At 32.0% G+C, this 23,232-nt stretch overlaps 2 protein-coding genes and 1 pseudogene across 5 annotated transcripts; 1 reads left to right on the forward strand and 2 right to left on the reverse strand.

Annotated features, from left to right (window-relative positions):
- Positions 1-4: 4 nt before the first annotated feature.
- Positions 5-9,271, reverse strand: LOC130944253 (uncharacterized). Of its 4 annotated transcripts, none has more exons than XM_057872486.1 (8): positions 9,044-9,271; positions 3,673-3,926; positions 3,072-3,473; positions 2,833-2,910; positions 2,573-2,671; positions 1,917-2,109; positions 1,359-1,780; positions 5-866 (listed from the first exon to the last, which is right to left on the reverse strand). In XM_057872486.1, exons 3-8 carry the CDS (start codon positions 3,423-3,425, stop codon positions 639-641), a joined length of 1,374 nt encoding a protein of 457 aa, XP_057728469.1. In that variant the 5' UTR covers positions 3,426-3,473; positions 3,673-3,926; positions 9,044-9,271; the 3' UTR covers positions 5-638. The 4 variants fall into 4 exon arrangements, with proteins under 4 accessions (XP_057728469.1, XP_057728468.1, XP_057728467.1 ...); XM_057872485.1 differs by having other exon boundaries at positions 3,673-3,930; XM_057872484.1 differs by having other exon boundaries at positions 3,673-4,619.
- A 766-nt stretch (positions 9,272-10,037) lies between these two features.
- LOC130945165 (glycine-rich protein 2-like) lies at positions 10,038-10,932 on the forward strand. The gene has a single exon (XM_057873861.1). It carries the CDS (start codon positions 10,246-10,248, stop codon positions 10,831-10,833), a length of 588 nt encoding a protein of 195 aa, XP_057729844.1. The 5' UTR covers positions 10,038-10,245; the 3' UTR covers positions 10,834-10,932.
- Positions 10,933-16,713: 5,781 nt separating this feature from the next.
- Positions 16,714-22,270, reverse strand: LOC130945426 (uncharacterized; annotated as a pseudogene).
- Between the last annotated feature and the right edge of the window lie 962 nt (positions 22,271-23,232).

The raw sequence follows: 23,232 nt of genomic DNA on the forward strand, positions 1-23,232 counted from the left end.
AAGTCATCATATGCAAATCCATATATTTGATTTAGAAAGCAATCAACGGTATAAAAGGATTGTTGCTTTTATTACTGTCTATTACTTTAATTAGAAGTACACTTATGAACATAAGCAAGGCCAAGGTTTTGTAACTCTAGCTCTAAAAGCATCACTGATTGGCAAGTTTGTCAACATATGCTTCAATTTCTTGTCACCCTTTTCCTCTTTTCCTCTTTTCCAATAGCATCTTTTTCTTTCTAATGATAAACTTATCATCTCTGGCAGTGGCAGCAACTGTTAGACCTTGGAGACTCATTTAGCCATAGACCATAATTTCCTTTGGAAAAATGATATATGTACCCTTGTCATCTTTTTTCTCCTCATGATATAGCTCATCTAAATTAATTAAACATTTGAGAGCTGATCAAACATTAATCAAACTCCTATCAGAATAAAGTTCTTTAGAAATTATTGAGCCTCAACGAAAAGTGGTAAATTGCATCACTCTGCTTCTCCATATTGGAGTCCTTCCTTGTAGAAAAATTTCACTGCTTCTAAATTAAGAAGGATCTTGTGGTAAAACTTGGACTTTTCCACCAACAAACACACTGTCCAAAGATCAAAAGTAGATATTGCCTTCTGCTATGCCCCAATTGTTACGTGCTAGTGTCATATCCCGTTGCCCAAACAGGTACACAGTAGATCAAGATTCCAAGGACAAATGAGGCACACATTGTGATAACGGCATACACATAGGCTCTCCAAGGATGATTGCTTTCTCTCATTGCATTGAACTCAGCTGCAAAAGTTGAGACAGTACTCAAACACCCCAAGAGACCTAACTGTGTTCCGATTACAATAGTGTCACAATCTTTGGTATTGACCTGCAAAATTTGTGATGAGAAAAATAAGTGTTTCTTTTTTTTTTTTTTTGCAATGTGAAATTGATTTCTCTTTATTTAAAGCTAAACTTTATATCACAACCCCTTTATAGACTTCATACTAGCCATCGGATATCACATCACATGAATCACACTACAACTTTTTTGTGAATGGCTCATATGAATCCACCTTTAGAGATTGTTGAAGATTTGGATTTGTAACAATAAAATCTTTACATCAGGAATATATTAATATGAATACTAAATGTACAAATGATTCTAATTTGCTATTTCTTGTATGTTTAACACGCTACTTTTGATGGTTGTAATAACCTTTTTTGTACATTCATAAATCAATGTATCTAGACACAATTGTAACAATTTCTCAATGGTATCTAATTTAATTGTAATCCTATTACTATTATTAGGTTAGAGATTAGCAAATGCAGCAAATATTGGAGCACTGGGAGACAGAGGAGCACAAAAGAAACTTACTGCTTCCTTTACGGTGGAAAGTGCAGCCATTACACAAGCAGCTGATACATTGGCAATGAGAGTTCCAAATGGCATCCATTTAAACAACCCTGCCCTTCCTAATCCACGACCATTTAGTCGAGCTAAGAACCATCGAATCCACACGCCTACAGGTCCAACCATGCAAGCGAACCATAACTCGGCACCACTTCCACCATTCTTGAACTTAGCCTTCACCAATGCACCACTCACACCCCATAATATTCCTAAAATCACCAAGAACATCGTCATAGCTGCCAACTGACGTTGGGGGCTATCTACTCTGCAGTTGATCTCAGAGTTATCACCACTTCCTGAACACATATTCAGCTTATTTAGAAGCCACTTGAATCCCTTGGCAGTTTCAATTCCAACTATGATGGAATATCCAACAAGAAATAAGCCTGAGAAACCACGTTGCAAACCCACTCAGTAATGCTAAATGCTAAATAGCCGGCAAAAACACTTCAAAAATTCAATAAGACTAAGATCATGTTTATAACTAAAAGAAAACTTCTCTTATCTAGTAGACCTATTTACCAAATAAAAAACCAAGTATGGCGAAGAGCCAATGTCCCGAGACACTGAGTTGAAGCATTTTCTGATTCCAACCGCTGAAAGTTGTAAGGCTTCCTAGGTAACCAGTTGTTATTGCTATAGCTAGATGTTCTGAAACTTGAGATATGTCGGCTTTGAATACAACACCAAACCATCCCATCAAAAATGAACCAATCTGAAATAACATGTAAAATAGTTACATTAAGTTTCATTGTTTTCCAACAGCAATTTTATTTTGCTATCAGTTTAAGCGTACCATTTATTATTATGTAGTAAAGAAGGATTCATAGCTAATTTGTAACTGTCTAGTTCTTTAGAAAAAGGCCTTAAGCGCATCACTAGTTGAATATCATAAGAAGGTTCAAATCAGATTTTCAGTTGTTCAACTCTCTAGATTTATTTAAAAAGTGCACAATGAAAAAGCAGCTCCACTAACTACAGGATCAGAAACCAAAACTTTCTTATTTGGCCCCACCTTCAGCTTAGAAAGTGCTACAAATTTAGACTACTGTTATAAAAGCAAAAGATATGAATAATTTAACACACATGGACATGGTGCTTTTAAGCATATAATAATAATAATAATAATGTCATATCTGAAAAATAGCAAGAAAAATAACATGGAAAGAAACGGCTACCATATTAGCAGGAAGATCAAGGTAAAGAACAGTTTTGTTGCTTGTTAAATTGGCTTCCCCAGGGCCAAATAGCTTCTGCAGTAAATATCTTGTTAAGACCTGCACATATAGTTACTGTGGCTATTAGAATCTTGGTTTAATACCAGCAAAAGAATATCAAAATAAGCAATTAAGCACTCATCAATTACAGGCTAGCAAATACTGTAAAGTTAGTAATCTAATTAAGTTTAACAACTAAGTTTAAGAGGATATTTACGTACCCCTAGAATTCCGAAAACAGCCATATGAATCATACATGAAGCATAGTCCAGAAACTCTGGCAAACCTTTACGAGTTTCCTGAATTTACAAACACATTCAAAAAAGAATGTAAGTCATACCATGATATATATGATTAGATCTATCCACATATAACACTTTACATAAACATCAAATCTTGTCCTAAATTAAAAGTACTAAAAATGAAAACATGAGATGGAGAAGAGAGATAGATAGCTCACTTTCTTTGGTTCTTCAGAAGGCAAAACTGCATCCGTGGTGGAAAGAGGAGAAGCTACGAGCTGAGGTGGCAAAGGCCTAATAGCAGAAGAGGCTCTTGGCGGTTGCAGTTGTTCCACGTCAGCAGCAGTACCGCCATTCTCATCTGATTTTGTTTCATCGAAGGAGAACCTGAAGCTGTTGGTACCGCTGAACCTTCTGCTCGGAAGTGCGCGATCTCCAATGTCACCGGCTTCTGAAACGCTCTCGCTCTCGGCGTCATCGTCGTTTTCCGTGCGGTGGCTGACGTGGCTGGATATGCTGAGTGAGCGCCTCCTAATCGAAGAAGAACCCACGCCACTGTTCAATCTCTCCATTGTTATTCAACAAAGAAAACAAGAACCACACGGGAAACTTGCGCGTCACTGCGTTAAAATCGCAAAACAATTAAAAAAAAAAAAAACAAACTAATGTAACAGGTTGACTCGTGCAGTTGCCACCCTGCCACCCATGCTTATTCAAACGAATATATTTACATATCAGCAAAAAAAAATACGCTTTTTAATTTCTATATGGAGGACACATTTGAGTTAGACCCGATTATAGAGGAGGGAAGAGTTTTACCTGTGTGTGGTGTCAGGAAAAGTAGAAATCGGACCCTGTGTATTTGGTGTGCTTTCTCGGACGGTCCGAGTTGTGTATAGAAAACGGACCGTGCGATTAGTGCCTCTCCATCCACGTGTCGCCCGCAGGTGACTTCTTCAACGGTGCACTTTTTTTTCAATGTTAACCCATACTCAATATCCGTTTTCACATTCACTCCATTCCCTTGAAAAAGGGGCCACGGCTGCTTCTTCTTCTTTGTTACTCCTTCGGATCTTACTTTGCATGGTGAAAATAATTTCAAAATGCCAAAGAAAAAAAATGTAGAGATATAGATCGTCCTGAATTTTATATTATACATTATCTCAATATGTAATTTTTTTAAAAATTATTTTAATATTTTATAATTAAAATTATTATTATTATTATTATTAGGAAGTTAATTATTTTTATTATTGTTGTGAGAAGTTAGAATATTATTACACTCTTTTATTTTTAATATTGGATTAACAATGGTGTTTTTTTAAATTGTGATCTATTGTGTTATTTTTTTTTTAAATGTGAAATGATTTAATGTACGGAGTACAAATCGGACCGTCCGATTTCTAAGAATTACAGAAATCGGACTGTCCGATTTATGTTGAAAAAATTAAAAAAAATTGGAGTACACAAATCGGACCATGCAAATTCATTTTATTCTTTATATAAAATTTATATACTTACAATATCCATGGTCCGACTTCATTTTATTCCTTATATAAAAATTCATATATATACAATACCCATGGTCCGATTTGCAAGTTGAGAAATTCAAATTCCAGCAATTGCAAAATCGGACCCTCCGAGTTCTTTACATATTTTTCCAAAGTAAATAACTCGGACCATGCGATTTTTACCCCTGCCATTGACATAAAACTGTCCCATCCTTTGGTCTAACACGCTCTAGTTCCATATCGAAGTACATCACGCTGCTTAGTTCCATAACAAAAAAATTGAGCCAAAAAAAAATATAACTATCATATTTTAGATATAAAAGAGGTTAAATACACTCAATTTTCTCTATTTTAGATTGAATTAAAGGAGCAACTTTTAATAATCTTAAAAAAATATTTATTTTATAAATAAAAATATCATCCTCTCATTTTATATAAATTATATGTTATTTTTTAAATAATATAATTTCTCTGTACTCGCCTATAAAATTGTGAGGTGAGATTCCTATTTTTTTTTTAAATTCTGTTTTATTTGTTTTTTTTTAATATTTTTCGTGTGGCGCTACTTTTCGTGTGGCACAGTGCAATTAATGTGGCGCAGCCACGGGTCTTTGTTTTACCCAACAACTTGGTTCGTAATTTGCTATACTTTTTTATTTTTAATATTAGATTAATAATAATATTTTTTAAATTATGATTTATTGTAATATTTTTTTAAAATATGAAATAAATTAATTTACGAAGTATAAATTTGGATTGTCCAATTTTTATATTGGGATCGTATCCTAAATTTTTTTAATTTTTTAAATATAAATTGAATTGTATTTTAAATTTTCAAAATTTTTTAAACATAAATCGAAGAATTCAATTTGTATACTTCTCATAATTTTAAAAAAATCAAAAATTACTATATTAAGACATAACATTTATTCAACTTCTATATTTAAATTTTTTAGTCCAATTTACTATTGCTTATTATATTTCTTATTTCAATTATTATTATTATTATTATTATTATTATTATTATTATTATTATTATTCATTTTTCATATCTAGATCTATGTAATTATGGAGTTATTGTCTATGGTTATTAGTTAATATTTAGTCTACGTGAGTTAAGAAGGAATGACAGAATAAGGCATGATATTAGATATATTGAAAATACGAAGAATAATATGTATTTAAGGTCACGGTTTTATTTATTTATGATTAAAATTAATTTTTTCATATAAATCATTTAATCAAATAAGTCTATTTAAATTATTACATTTGTATGTACACATTTTTTTTTTTGCGTTTTTGTTGCACGGTTTTCTTTTTCTTTATCTTTGATACTTCGTTTTTTTTATATTATTTTTTTTTTGTTATCATCCTCACCAATATCATCACTTCCTCTTTTTTTTTTTATTTTTTTTTTAAATTTGTTTTTTTTCTTTTCTTTCTCTTTCATCATGATCATCATCGTTATAGTCATTATCATCTTCTTTTTATACATATCGTCGATATTATTATCATTATCGTAGAATTTTTATCATAACGTTATTTAATCCAAAATTGATTTGGATGTGTTTTTTTTATAATTCAATCATTTTTGTGTGTTATTTTCAAACTGAGTTTGTGTGTCGTAATTATTAAGTAATTTTGATACATTTATGAGTTATTGAGGTTTGTAGCAAAATTTCCGTGTAAAAACTGAAAATTTTATATGTTATTGTTAAAAAATTTTAGTGTATTTTTATTCTGATAAGTTCTGCATAATTCAAAACTCTTTATCTTCTTCTTCTTCATGTTTTGCTGCTTTTTTCTTCTTTTTCATCATTATCATCTTTTTTTATTTACTTTTTTCTTCTTATTTTACCTTTTTAAGTTTCTTTTTGTTTTACTCTTTTAATAAGAATAAAAATAAAAAAAATCAAACAAAGAAAAAAATATATAATGTTACAAAATTACTTGAAAAAGAATGAACCTACATTCATTCAACTAAAAGAAAGAAAGAAATAAGAAAAAAATAACATTAAAAAAAATATTTTTATGCATTTTTAACAAAACTTTAGTGTAAAAAGTTAAGAAATTTATGTGCTATTATTAAAATATTTCAGTGTATTTTTATTATAATTTCAGAATTAATTAAGATGCATGCCAAAAATAAATTCAGACAAAAAGTGTACTTTATTTAGATCCATAATGCATCGAAATTAAATTTATAATACACCAAAATTATTTAATAATAATCCTCAATGCACCGAAATTACTTAAGATAATCCTCTTAAAACCTTGTCAAAATTGAAAAACTTTTAACAGTAAAAAATTTTTGGTATTATTTCTTGATAAATTTTGCATAACTCAAAACTTTTTTTCGTTTTCATCATTATCATCTTCTTCTTTTTTTGTTCATCTTCTTTTTATTTTACTCTCTTCATATAAAAAGAATCAAATAAAGAAGAGAATGAACCTACATTCATTTAACTGAAAGAAAGAAATAAATAAGAAAAAAAAAAGATAAAATGTAGCATTAAAAAAAATATTTGTGTATTTGTAGTAAAATTTCAATGTAAAAATTAAGACATTTATTTATTATTGTTAAAAAAATTTGATATTTTTGTATTCTGATAAATTCTACCTAATTTAAAACTCTTCTTTTTCCTCCTTTCATCTTTTGTTACTACTTCTTTTTCTTGTTCATCATCATCATTTTTTTTATTCATCTTTTCCTTCTTATTTTACCTTCTCAATTTTTTTTGTATTTTATTTTTTTAACAAGAATAAAAACAAAAAAATTAAATAAAAAAGAAAAAAAACATATAATATTACAAAATTATTTAGAAGATGAACCTACATTCATTCAACTAAAAAAAAGAAAGATATAACGAAAAAAATGAAAAAATGTATTAAAAAAAATATTTTTATACATTTGAAGTAAAATTTTAGTGTAAAAATTAAAAAATTTATATATATTATTAAAAATTTTTGGTATATTTTTATTCTATTATTATTATAATATAGAACTGAATATTGTTAATATATCAAATTTAATTCATAGAAAAATTGTATGGTAAGAAAGTTCCTTTTTTTTTTCCTTGTTATGGTGAGCTAAAAAATGGCATTTCATTAAATTAGTTTTATTTTTGTTTGTTCTTAGCACAAGATTGATATGTTGGGATATGGTTAGTTGGTACAGAATTTATTAATAAAGAAAAATGTATGGAGTCATGAAATAGAACTTACACCTCAATGATCTCGTCAATGAGTTTCTTTTCTTTTCTGTTGACAATGAATAATGGCCAATTCTAGGTGCGTATGAGTTTTTGCCTAAATGTTGTCTAACTTATTTTTTGTAGTAAATTTTGATTTTTTAAAAATTATTTATTTTTATATCTTTTAAATAAAAGAATAACTTTTAACCCTTTTTAATAAATAGACACCACATTATAAGCACCATAATATTCACCATGAATAATTCATTTTAAAAAGCTGTCATTTTTATTTTTATTTTTTTAATGAAAAAACTTTCTAAGAACCACTGAATAAACATTTGGCACAAACAGGTTTTACATATACATATTTAAAAAATGCAGTTGACACAACACCTCAACTCCCGAAGCACATCATTACCGATTCAGAACCATCCTTAATGCATATACTCATACATTAGTAATATAACTTAATATTATAATCATAAAATATATTTTTACTACTTAAGCAATGACTTAAGGATAACACGGCTAAGCATACAAAAACTAAAGATAACAAGCTGCAAGCAATGATGTCAGTGCATTGGACAATTAAATGCAGGCCACTAGAAATATTGATTTTAATTGAGAAATTTTTAAGTAATCGATAAGATAAGCAAGGAAGGTCGACCAAATATTCAATTATTGGAGGTGAACGAAAATAAAAAACAAGAATAAAATGGCATAAGTATAATTAATAAGTCAAAGGGAGAAATTCCTACGTAACGTTGGGGATTTGGTTGAAAAGGAATCAAATGAAAGCCAAAAACATGTGTTTGTTTCCTTTCGGATGGCGGGGTTTACTGGTTTGTATTTAACGAACCAAAAACCAAAGCAAAGGGTTAGGAGTGGGGTCTACGCTCACACTGTCACACATTACCCCACTTGATCACATGCACCGTCCAATACGTCCATGAATGATTCTTGATGGCTGATGCTCGTTTGTTAAAAATTTCTCTGTCTTTTCCCTATTTTTTACGGCAGACCATGAAATTTTTTTCTTTTTGGATATCCGGTCTATGAAATGCAACCGAAAAACATGCCGTTAATTTTATTAATTTTATGTGAAATTAATAATTAAAAATTATTAAAAAAAAATTTAGTCAAATTATTTAATTATTTAACAATTTTTAACTATAACTTTACGTGAAAGTAACTTAACTCAGTTTTTACTAATTCCAAAACATCTCAAGGTTGCAAAAATCGAAATTAAATCGGAATATAAAATAAAATATTTAAATGTAATAGTTCAATGATCTGGTCCGAATCACAAATTGTACTTAAATTAGTTTAATTAAAAATAAAATAAAATTTTAATTTAATAATTTTTAAATGAATAAAATTAAAAATTCCACACTTTTAAAAGAACCGTACCACTAAAAGAAACTGTATGTCAAACAGATATCATCAAACAATATTAAAATTAAAGGAGCTGTGGAGAGGACTTACCAGGTTGGTTGTGGAGGAATGAAAATGGAGAAGCTTGTGAATTGGAGGTCGTGGCTAGAGAGATGGGTGAAGCGGATGTGGCGGACTCCTGAGGAACGATTAAGGGCAGTGGATTGCTGGATTTTTGCACCGGAGCTATGGGGAATGGTGAAGGTCTTGGAGCTTGCATGCACGATGGGCTTCAAGAAAGTGATCGTGAAAGTAGATGTTGCTGGGTGGGTTAATGGAGAAGCTTATCAATTGGAGGCTTATAAGTTATAACTCATAGCACAAGCGTTGAGCAAAATATCATTCACATTGTGTGGGCTGGGCTAGCATGATAAATAGCACAACTTTTTTATTGGGCCTATGTCTCCATACCCAAAACAAATAGAGATCAAGCCTAATCAGTACGAGAGTTCAGCCCATGTCCATGTCCCAACTCCCAAACAAAAGCCAAACGGATAACCAGCAATTGGATTGGAATTATAATTGATTTTGGTCCCGCCAAACGAAAACAAGTTGCTACCAAATACCAATATTAAATTATTAATAATACATAATATCCTCATTTTTTTTTATTGCCTGGTACTAGTGTCCAATATCAATAACTAATTTCCATGAGTGATTCTCTTAGCTTGAAAAGATCCCATATCTAGGTTAGATAATTTTGATACATAACTCTAAAATTTTTACAGAATTATCTATTTACATTAGTTTTTTTAATGATTATTCATGTTATAAATTAAAAAAATAATATATTAAAATTAAATTGAACTTTTATCATAATAGAAAAAGGCGTATGAATTATATATATAAAAATATTTGTTAAATCTCAAAAGCCAAATATTATATATTTATTTATTTATATTTATATATAAAAATGATCGGTGATCATAATAATTAAATATTTGATTATAAAACAGTTAAATTCATTATAATAAAATAATTATATTTTTTTAAATATGAAATGCATATTATAATGGACTGATAATAGTGGATATGGCATGATGGCATCTAAATAAGAGAAAATGGGTAGTAGGGTAGACATCTTATTTCTTTCACTTCCACAGGAATGGACGAATCACATTGCTCAGCTTGACACTGCAATTGAGCGTCACGTTACTACCTTTTGCAAACCCAACATAACGGAAAAAAGAAACTTCTACGTTTAATTTCTTTCCAGAACCTTCTCTTCTTTCTGTTTTGGGTTTTGAGAAGCCATGGCAGCGGAGACTCAGAGATCCACGGGCACAGTGAAATGGTTCAACGCACAGAAGGGTTTCGGATTCATAGCTCCCGACGATGGCGGCGAGGATCTCTTCGTCCACCACTCTGCCATTCGATCCGACGGTTACCGTACACTCTCCGAGGGCCAGCCGGTTGAGTTTGCCGTTGATTACGGCGACGCCGGCAGAACTAAGGCCGTCGATGTCTCTTCCATGGCTAGATCTCGCCCGTTTGGTGGTGGCTTTCGAGGTGGAGGGGGAAGAGGAGGAAGAGGAAGAGGTGGTGGAAGGTTCGGTGGGCGTTATGGCGGCGGTGAAGGCCGGGGCGACGGTGACGGTTACAGTTACGGAAGAGGTGGAGGCGGTGGTCGTAGAGGAGGAGGTTATGGCGGTGGAGGAGGCCCTGAGTGTTACAACTGTGGACGAACAGGTCACTTGGCGAGAGACTGTTACCAGGGACAGGGTGGTGGAAACCGGAGACGAGGCGGCGGCGGCGGAAGCGGCGGCGGTGGTGGTGGAGGTTGTTTTAACTGTGGGGAGAAAGGGCATTTTGCGAGAGAATGTCCGAACGCTGAAAATTGAGTGTTGATTCTGATCTTTGAATTCTGTTACTGTTTGTTGGGTACATAGATTCTGCAGATTGTGCGCACAAGAGTATTTTATTGTTAATTTTAATTTTCATTTTCATTATTGGGGTTTTGCATGAGTTGCTATATTTAATTAATTAATTCTATTAAATGCGGGTTGCTTCTCATCTCATCGATCTTCAAGTGGTTGTGGTTGTTGTTCGCCATTTTCTGCATTTATTTGCATGGTGGCAATCATGCATGCCTGCCATACATTGTGGTTGAGTTCTCATATTAAATTATTTAACAATTTTGAAGTATTCCTTCCATATAAAAACAGGTAGTTAAGTTTCTTTTGTAAATTATGGATGTTTGGAAAAAAATAAAGAAAGAATAGTAGTTGATGATTGTGGGGGCAAGATCTAACTCGGCTAACAGACCTTATCCATTTTGGTAACAATCTCTGCTGGGCATTCCCGCAGATGCAGTGGTCCTACCATACCCATTGCAACATTTTCAATTTAGCTTTATTCATTGTCCTCTAGTTTTCTGTGTGGATCAAATATATTGTCATTTTTGTTTCATTATCCTTCGCCATAATATCATTACATTAATATGGGCATATGGCGTCGATGTTCTTTCTCTCCTTTACTTCCCTTTTGCCCCCAAAACAAATAAATAAAATAGGTGGATACTACCATGAAGATTTTACTATTGTCTTTATATGAAGATGCTTCTTTTTTATCATTAGATGATGAAATGTATGGTTTGATTTTGATGTGTTACAAAAGTGTTATTTTTTCTAAAGTGTGGCTAAACAAACAAAATACACTTTTAACACAAGAATCTTCATAAAAAGATGTTTTTAGCATCTTCATTTGAGTAGTTGCCAATAAAATAAGTGTCATAACAGAACTTATGTTTAGTATAATATATAATATAATGCTCTCATGAGATGTTAATATAATAATCATGATATATATAGTGTCACGCAATATACTATTGAACATTTTCAGGTGTTTTATAGATACTGATATTCCCTTAATTTTAGTTGTTGATCTAATTATATAAAATATATATAATTAAAATCAACAAATAAAATTATTAAAATATTGATATTTTTAAAATATCTGAAATTCTTTCCTAATTTATTTTTGAACAAAAATGTTACTTATTTTTTAAAAGAATTATTCTTTCCGTATAAGCTTTTTTTTATATAAATTTTAGTAAGTCATTTATATTGACGCGCTTCGTACTATTAGTGTATGTTCTTTTTTCTTTTTCGTTATTGTCGTCATCAACACCACCTCTTTCTCCTCCTTTTCTCCCTCCTTTTTTTATTAGAATTTCTTTTTTTTCTTTTTCATCCGTTATCAGTTATCTCATTGTTGAAAATAATGAATAATTAAAGTTCAGATTGTCAATTGAACCAAAACGAAATTGATTATTGTTTTGAATCCAATCAAGTAGCTAAGGTGTGATTCAATTCAGAAGAAAAAAATGTAGCATTAAAAAAAATATTTTTCTGTATTTACAGCAAATTTGGGTGTAACACTAGGGGTGAAAACAGGCCAGGCCAGGCTAGACTTTACTCTTAATAGGTCTGGCCTGTCATGTAGTTCATTAGCTTGAGTCTAGCCTGCAATCTGCTATAGGCTCTTTATAAAGTACTAAACTTGGTCTGTTATTCAACTTGACCTGGCCTGAAGCCTGTTAAAATGCCTGATTTTTTTTTTACAAAAATAAAATTATTATTTAAAAAAATTATTTTTTAATAAAAATATTTATATGTAAATGTCGTATTTAATATTTATAAGAATTTTTAATTTTTTAGAGTATATTAAATATACAAATTTATTTATAAAAAATATAATAAATTTAAAATATCTCATAATTTTGTTAATAATATAAAAATTATTTATATATTTAATTGTGTTAATAGATTTAGACAAATTTAACAAACCAATAAAATTAGTTAGTGAACTTGAGTCTGACCTATTAATATATTAAAACTTTAAAAAAAATTTAAACTTGGTTCTGTTTTAAAACAAGCTAGGTCAGACTAAACACACACCCTTGCCCCCTAGCCTCTTTCCACCCGCTAAGTCTATTAAACTCACTTAGACTAAATTCACTTTCTAATAGTTTTTGGTCAAACATTCATCAACTTCTCCTTCTTCTTCTTTTTTTTCATTGAACAACGTTCATAAACTTCTGTGATTCTGTCCAAATATGTTTTTGGTGGTTTGGGATTTGTGGAGTGACTCGTATACTATTGGGCCTCATCTTGAGAAAAGAAAACGATATTGGATTCCAATAACAACCAACTATTCGAACAAAAAGGTTCAACCCATTACTTCCCTGTATTTTGTTATGTGTATGTATACCTTTAGGGAGGGCTCAAAAGGCCCATATATGTTCACATTTTTCCAACCCAAAATCAAAAGCCCACGTTTTAACTCATCCAAGGTACTAATTACTTATACTTTAATAATAATTTAGATGAAGGTATTTTGTTATTTATAAATTCTGTTTAAAATAAGTTTCTAAAAAGGAAAATGAGTTGGAAGAAAAAAGTTAAAAATGTCATAATAATTATTTTGCAACATGGTCTTGTCTTCCATTTTCTTAGAGAAGTTTAATTTCCATACACACAAATATTAGGGACCAACATTTTCTCTTACATATATTTATTTGCCTTGCATTTTAATGAACATTAACTATCTCTATTTTTTACACTAAAAACATTAATCTCTTTAACATTTTCCTTTTCAACGTGCTACTTTGGCGGCGACAATTTTAACTAACTGGTTTTGAAATTTTGCATTGTGATGATTATTCTTCAATGTGGCAAGCATGTACCATGCCCATCATATTAAAAAAAAAAAAAAAAAGGAATGATGAATAAATGAATGAAAAGGCAACTTGGAGTGACAAAGATACATCCTATTATTGAACCAATATCAGCTTTGGAATTACTCTTAACTTACGTTTTATACATACCACTCAAATTGTGTCCTATATAAGATAAAATTAGTAGGTATTAAAATTTTGAGAACAATTTTTTTTTATAATATTTGGATATCCGTAGCTTGCTCTTATAAGAGTTTTTGTTACATTATACTTGATAGTGATGATATAAACTATAAGATATTTTTATACAATTTAAAACATTTAGTAATTTAAGTTAAAAAAATACCACTGTTAATATGTTATAACTCAAATAGTATAGTCTCTCTATATGACTATATTCACTTAGAGTTTGTGAATTTAAATTTTTCTATCTTTCGTATAAAAAAAAAAACTAAATACTAATTAATTTTTGACCGTGCAGAGAGAGAACCTCTCCAAATCCGCAAGTCCCATCAATAAATATCGGTGCTATAATTTATAAAAAAAATTTGAAAGATAATAAAAAATAATTTAAAATAATTCAATTTTTTATTTTGTATTTTATAATTATTACTGAAATAAATAAATAATTTTAAATATAATAAACATATAATTATAAACATTAGATATATAAAATTATAAATATTAAATAAAATAAAATTTCTTTAAATTATTATTTCTCTGTTATTATTATTTTTTTTTATCAAATAAGAGTAGTTTATATTCATCATCATTTTAATTATTTAAAAAGAGTAGGGGCAGTAGGCAGTAGTGTATATAATCCATGGTGGTGTTGGAAGGTCTTGAATATCATTTTGCCTTGTGTCCGATCCGATTATGTATGTGTTGAGTTTTCAAATAATGCATGATAAGATATTTATACACCAATGATGAATATATAGAAAACTTCTAACTATTACAAACCAAAACACCAGTCCCATATGATTCTTCTTGCCGGAGCCCTACATAACTTTGGATCGGATCATTTTATTTTAAGCACTAACAATTCCAAATATTCATTATTATATTATATATCCAAAATCCATTATTGTTGAGTTGTTTGACAAGTAACAAGTAGTATATTATTATTATTATTATTATTATTATTATTATTATTATGGATTTCTTTAATTTAACAGATCAATAAGAGTAATTTACCGTAAATATATATGAACTTTATTTAAAAATTTATTGTTAATCAAATGAATTATTATATACCTCAAACAATATTTAAACTTTTGATACTTAATTAAAGAAATAAATAATAAATTGATCATTTAACTAACTTAAATTTGTTTCAGTAGTACAATTTTGATCAATCTCAATTGCATTCTTCAGGCTAACAATTTTAAAGTTTATTTGAACTTCATATAAGATTGAGGAAACAATAACATAAAAATTTAATTATTTTGTAAGTTTTTATAATTTTATTGAATTTATAATTAAATTTTTATATATTTTTTAATTAGCTCTTTACAGTATTTTTAATTTTGTAATTAGATATTTTTATATAAAAAATATTAAAATTAATAAAATATATTTCTCAAAAAATATGTAGTAAAAATTTTAATTAAATTTTTTTAGTTGTAAATATTTTTAATTTACAAAAAAATATTCAATTAATTCTAATATTTATTATACTAAAAATGACATAATTATAAAATTAAAAATAATTTAAAAATTCAATTAAAAGAAAAAATATAAAAATTTAATTGTAAATTTGATAAATTAAAGAAACTAATAACAGAATAATTAAACGTAACATATATTATATATATTTAGGATAATAGTTGGCAAATCTACTTTGGAAAAATGGGAAAAGATTATAAATTCGAATTATATCCTAAAGTTTTTAATATATAGTGACATACACATGTAATAATCTTAGTGTCTATCTGACATCACAATAATCTGAAATCACGCTGAAAATAATGGTGACAATTAAATTTGGACCCGCACATATATATGTGTGCAGCACCCAGCAATGCAGAATTAATGGTGTTTGATATATATATGCTTGGCTCTTATCATTGTTTTCATGCACCCTTGTTTATGTTTAGCAATGCAACAACTCAAATCCGTACAAAAGCATTGATGAATCAATTATGGTCTCTATGTATATTGGCAGCATTTTAATTTGGATCTTAGCGTTCATCGTTGCCAAAATAGTCATCATAATAATAATTGTATGTGTGTGTGTCTAAACTGCTACCTGCTTTTATTTATTCACTTTCCAGAATAAGGATATTCAATTATTATTTATTATTCATTATGCAAATTTTATTTAATTTACTCGTGGCTTAGCATGACAAAATGATTTTGACTTTTCAGAGGGGAAAGTGAAACTTTTCTGAAAGTAATCTGAAATATGTGTTAAACAAATTAAGCCTTCTATGCATTCATTGTTGTCTTTGCCGATATGGAAATTATTTATATACTATATTATATTTATATTTGTTTGATGAAGTTTTAAATTTAATTTCCAAGAATAACTTATTTTCAAAAAATTTTATTACTTAAAATATAAAATTTTATTCTTAGGCTAAAAGGTGAATTTTTTAGACTGAGAATAAAAGAGAAATATTAAGGTTTAGAGTTTAGTCAATACTTTGTGTCAATACCTTATATTATTCTTTTACTACTAGAATTTAAGGAATTTAGAATTTGTTAAGTATGGAATAAAAATAATAAATTTTGTTAATCATGTAATATTATTTAAAATAAAAATTTTAAGATATAAATTTATTATTATGTTCTTCAAATATTATATATGTTTATTGATAAAAGAACTCATCTTTTTATTGATATTGAGGTTATTTTGAATATTAAAAAACTATTCCCAAGAATACGTATTTTAATTTATTCATATGAATATTAAAAGCAATTCCCAACCATTTAGAACGCTAAACAAACAATTTTTTTTATAATACCCAAGTATTATATTTTTTTTGTGACTGAAATAAATTAAACAAAGAAAAACAAAACAAACAAAATAAGAAACTGCTTAAATAGAGGGGCAGTCCCGTTTAAGACTACTCTTAAATTCTTCCCAAGGTGAAAGAAGCTCCACATGCGAAAGTTGTAACTTCATCGCCATCTTTGCCATAGTATCTGTCACTGTGTTTGCATCTCTCATAATCAAACGGAAGTCAACACGCCAATTCCAATGCATAATATCTCTTATTTTGAGCACCAATGGATCAATAAACCCAAAACCATCTTAAGTAACAAGATTAAATGCTTCCACACAATCCGTCTCACAAATAACATCTCGTTGACCCACATCCCAAGCTAAGAGATATCCTCTCCAAATAGCAAACAATTCTCCTTGAAGAATACTATTACTCTCAATCATTCCCAAACACCCCATTTGCCAACTCCCATTACAATCTCTAATAACACAAGCAAAACCAACACTATCACCCGAACCAAAATAATTAGCATCACAATTAATCTTAAAAGTACCAATGGATGTCAAAAATATTCCTAAGCTCCTTTTCTGAAGTTAATGCCAGACAAATCACTTTTTCCGGAGGCCAAGTTTCATGGGGATTAAATATGTCATTATTCCTTGCTCGCCATATCCACCAAAGTCCCGAAAAGAACTTGAACGGATGCTCTCTGCTATGATACAAGAACCAGTTCTTCAAATCCAAAGGATGACAAGAAATATCCAACCTATGCCAGACAAGCTGAGCTTTTGGACAATCTCGAATACAATGTAAAACCGATTCCTGGCTAGAAAGACATCTTGGACACCTATCCGAAGACGACATCCCTCTTCTAAAGCGAAAACTTGCAGTAGGAAGAGCCTCCTTAAGACACAACCAAGCCAAAAACTTATGCTTTTCCGGAGCAAGCTGATGCCAAAGCCAAAGCCAATTCTCCAGCTCCTCCCAACCAAACAGTTGCTTACACAACCACAAGTAACCATTGCGTGAGTTATAGACTTTGGCAGCAGACCCACTCCAATACCAACCCACTTCCGGACCTGCTTGTTCATCTGGATTGTAAGAGAGAATATTACCTTTCAGATTTTGAGATAAAGGAGAATAAAGAGTATCCAAATGCCACCTACCAACCGACCAAATATCTTGTATCCGGAAATTCGAATCAGAAATGTGCACATAATACATCTCATTAGATAACCGTCCTTCTCTCCTCCAGCTAGAAAACCAAAAATTCTGGTTCAAATCTCCAATACACCAAGCAAACCCATCCTTCAACACTTCCCAAGCCTTGCAAAGACACCTCCAAATGGGAGAGTCCTTGTTCTTAGGATAACTAAAACAGTCATATAGAGATGATCGGTACTTGGCATCCAACAATTGGACCCATAGCTTGTTTGACTGCTGGAAAAAAGTCCAAACTAGCTTCCCAAAAAGAGCAATATTTACACAATAAGGATCTCTAATCCCCAAACGTCCATATTTTTTTGGAGTAACTAGTACCTTCCAACTAACAAGATTCAATCATCTTCCATCAACTTGTCCTTTCCAAAGAAAATTCCTCATCATAGACTCCAATTTACTAATGATTCCTTTGGGAAAAATAGAGACCTGCATCTGGTATGTGGGAATAGCGGCGGCAACAGAATTAACCAAGTAGAGTCTACCAGCCCGATTGAGTAAACTCCATTTCCAGCTTGCTAGCCTACTCCGAACCTTATCCAGGACACCATTGAAAGCTGAACGAGTCACCCTAGAATGGCTAAGGGTAACTCCAAGATACTTGCCCAAGTCCTGGACAAATCTGATAGAGGATACCCCAGTGAAAATCTCTTTCCTTGTTGCAGAGACATTCTTAGAGCAAAGCGCTTTAGACTTCTCCACATTAATCTTCATCCCAGATGCTTTGCAAAAAGTCTCTAAAACCAACATCACATTTTGCACTTGTCTCTTTGTAGCTTTACAGAATAGAAGCAAGTCATCCGCAAACATTAAGTAGGATATTTTTGGTCCCCCTCTAGAAATAGCAACCGGCTCCCACAAGCCCAAATCAACCTGATGACTAATAAAGCATGCCAATCGCTCCATACACAACACAAAAAGATAGGGTGACATAGGGTCTCCTTGTCTAAGACCTCGACTAGGAGTAAAGCCATTCAGACGACTCCCATTCCAAAGAATAGATAAAGAAGAAGCAGTGACACAATTCATAATCAAATTAAGTGTAGGAATAGGAAAACCAAAACTCTTAAGGGTATGAGCTAAAAACCTCCAGTCAACTCTGTCATAAGCCTTCTCCAGATCAATCTTAAAGGCCAGTGTGCCTTTCTTTAATTTAGTCTTCTTCATAAAGTGGAGGATTTCTTGAGCAATAATGATGTTGTCAGGAGTTCCTCGTCCCGGAATAAATCCTCCTTGAAGCGGGCCAACAATATCCGCAAGATGAGGACGAATCCTATTAACAAGGACCTTCGTGATGATCTTGTAAACTACATTGCAGAGACTAATCAGCCTGAAATCTTTCATAGATACCGGTGATTCAACCTTTGGAATGAGAACCAGTAAAGTCTCCAACATTCTCGGATCAAGAGTAACACCGGAGAATGCCTACTTAACCATCTTCCAAACATCAAGACCAATGATCTCCCAATATTCTTTGAAGAAGAAAGCTTGAAATCCATCAGGACCCGGAGCTTTAAAAGAGTTCATGTGAAAAACAGCTGTTCTGACTTCCTCCATAGTAACTGGTGCCGTAAGATTATTGCAAGCTTCCTCATTTAGAGAAGGAAGAGGCACATCACCAAGGCAACCCAAATCAACATCATCCAAATGACAAAATAAGCTTTTATAGAAAGACTTTGCTTCTTGACTCAGAACCTCTGGATCAGTTTTCCACACTCCATCCTTGAGAAAAAGGCCATGAATCTTATTATGCTTCCTTCGCGCAAGAGTTTGAATATGAAAGAATCTTGTATTCCTATCCCCGAACCTAACCCACTGCTCTCTGGACTTTTGGAACCATAGGAGCTCTTCTTGCACTAGAGTATTATTATAATCATCAAGCAACTGTTGCTCTTTCTGACGCAAATAAATACTATCCACCACTTCCAAACGCTTTTGTAAATAATTAATCTGCTGCTCTAATTCACATTTCTTAACAAAAATGTTACCAAATACCTTCGAGTTAAACTCTAATGAATTCTTCTGTACTTCCGAAAGCTTGCCATGAATCCCTCTATTACCAGACCACCATGACTGGTTCACAATATCCCTATACCCAGGATGAGTAGCCCAAGCAGCAACAAATCGGAAAGGTCAATTCCCTTTAGGCTGAGGACGACCTTTACAACGCACCAGAATAGGGCAATGATCATACTGAAGCCTATTTAAAACTTCTGCATAAGCCTCTGGAAAGATAGATAACCAACTACTATTTATACAGACTCGATCAAGCTTTTTTGCCACGTCAACATAATTTTTCACCCTCCTGTACCAAGAAAATTTCCTCCCAATAGTCTTCAGATCAAACAAACCACTATCCCCTAATGAAGTCGCAAACATGTCTGCTCTTTGATGAGAAAATTGACAGCCTTTAGATTCATGAGAAAATTTGACTTCATTAAAATCACCAAGAACAATCCAAGGTCCTTGAAAAACCATGGATTGTGCAACAAGATAATCCCAAAGGAGAACCCTTTTCTTAAATTGAGGACTGCCATAAATACCACTACACCTCCAAATTAAATTATCAAAGTGAACCTCAACAGTAACACCCTGATCAAAAGCATCAATGAACTTATAACAAACACCCTTCATAGAGGATAGAAACCAAATACCTCTCTTATGCCCCTCTGCTTCTACTATACCAACAGAGTGATACCCCAACCTTTCCCAAAATAATTTTAAATGCTGAAAAGGGGAGTGAGTTTTAACCACAATAAAGAAAACAGGTCTAAATTTCCTAACAAGTTCCTTACAATGTACCCGGGCTAACTTATTAGAAGCACCCCTAATATTCCAAACAATCATATTTAAACTATCCATAAATAATAGGGACAGAATAAATAAGAACATAAACTCTAAACAGAATCACTAACCTCAATAGGTGGTTTGTCCTGCGATACTAGCACACTCTGATCCTTAATAATTGCCACCTTCGGACCTCCTGACACTGCACCTGCCATGCTTCCATCTACTAAAGTTTTCTCCGTTGTGCCACCATTTTTATCAACTGGCGAGTTCTGCAAGGAGGAAGGTCGAGGACGCTTCCGTAGAGAAATTCCACGACGTGCAGGAGTTCTGCGCGATGGAGATGGCGCAATTTCATATTTTTCTCGCTTCCCCATCCTAATGCCAATTGATTTGCCTCCATCACCATGCAAATTGGGCCTTGGAACCCTTCTCGAACCAAACTTGTGCTACTTTCCATCTTGGTCCTTCAAACCTAATGACTGGCGCATTGTGAATTTTCCCTTACGCAGCACTTGTTGCTAGCCCTCTTCATCATCCATGCATGCCTCATTAACATGACCATCAGGCACGTGAGGAGCCAATGATTCCATAACCACATCCTTCCCTTTAACAGCTCCTAATTTTTCACACAAATTACGAGGATTCTCACCTAAATCACGAGCTTCTGATTCAGTCTCTTTTTGAATCTCATGATTGTTGTGTGGCACTAGTGTCGGGGATTCATTATTTTTTCCATCACCAAAGGAATTTCCGTTTCCTTCCAAGGACTCCTTCTCCATGCACAACGATTTATCATGCCCATACTGTGCACAAGTAGCACAAATCAACTGTAAACTCTCATACTCCACTTCATAAGTCACACCCTCCACTATAATATGTTTTAATTACAGGCAACTCAAGATTAATTTGAACACAAGCTCGGGCATACTTTCCTCTTTCTGCAAGCTTAGTGGCCAAATCTACTCTCACCGGAATCCCTATTGCAGAAGCAATTCGCAGCATTGCTTGTTCCTGGTAGCACCAAATTGGAAGTCCCGAGACTCGAATCCATACCAGCGTTGATCCAAAGGATTTTTCGCATGGCCTAAAATCTACATCCCATGGCTTTACTGCAACATAGTGACCGTCTATCAACCACGGGCCACCAAGAATGACTTTCTCACGATCTGCAGCAATATCAAATTTAACCAAAAAATATCCAAACCCCACATCCAACAAATCAAACCCTCCTTTGATGCGCCATACTATCCGAAGCTTATGCATGAGAGCCGTGTAGCCATAATGCTTATCCAGCACCTTGATCATGATGGCTTCCTTATAAGGTTCAGCCAAACAGCTCTTTGCCTCCTTGGTAAAATTGACACTTGGTGGACGAGAATCACCCTGCTTACCTGTGACCATCGCGATACCATCCCCAGATAAAGACCCTACTAATGCAAAGGCTTTAGACTTTTCTGCACCAATAACTTTATCTCGAAAAGAGACATTGGATGGCTTTTCTAACCCATCTCGAGAAGAACCCTCCTTAACACCGGATACACACCCACCCACGCTCTCCCCCTTATCTCTTCCGATGGCATGACCATCTTCCTCACCGTGTTTCACTCTCAACTGCTTGCCCCCGCTCTCTCCTTCTCTCATTCTCCTTGAGTACATACCCAAGTATTATATGTTATAACATAATATTCTCGTTAATAAATTAAAATTTCCTGACATATTTTTTAACTTTGAAACAAAACTAAGTTAAAAGAAATTATCTGTAACAATTTAACTATCAACGAGGCCACGTGTATGTAAGTAAGTAATTATGGCTAATTGTTATAGGGTCGCACATGGATAGGATAATATCCGCATATCTGCGGCAATTATCTGCATTCGATCCAAATTTTGTAGAATATCCGATTCGCATAGTCATCGGATCGGATCGAATTCGATCCGCATTATGGTAGAATCGGATTGTGGATTTGACAGTGATATTCGCGGATCCGATCCACAAATTCGCTTATCCGCACATCACATATAAATAGCATAGTTTAAGAAAATAAATCCTAATGTGATATGACTTTTAGTGTGTTATTTTATGAATTTTATGATATCTTGTTTTTTATTTTTTATATTGTACTTCGACTTAGAATAATCAAACTTAAATCTTGTGTTATTATTATTTTTTTGTTATTCAAGAGAACTTTTATTAATAATATTTTAGAATTAAATATGCTTAAACAGGGTGAAAAATGAATTTTTTTCTTGTAAAAATAGCAAAATGGAATTTGAAAACATTTTTTTAATTATGCGGATATATTCGATATCCGATTCGACCTGAAAAATTACGGATATCGTATCCGATCCGATCCGATGAGTGCAGTGCGGATCGGATAAAATTTTAAGCTATATCCGATTCAATCCGATTCGTGTGCATCCCTAAATTGTTAAATTAGTCCATAAAATGAGGTATTCTTTAAATTTGTTCCTAAAAAATATTATTTTATTACCTATCAATTAAATTAGTCTTTCAAAAATTATGAATTAAACATATTTGTCCTTCAGTTATTCCACCTACAATTTCCGTCAACGATTGATAATATGAAATATTAATTCATGGC

Source organism: Arachis stenosperma, chromosome 8 (genome assembly GCF_014773155.1).
Source record: "Arachis stenosperma cultivar V10309 chromosome 8, arast.V10309.gnm1.PFL2, whole genome shotgun sequence".
Lineage (NCBI taxonomy): Eukaryota > Viridiplantae > Streptophyta > Magnoliopsida > Fabales > Fabaceae > Arachis > Arachis stenosperma.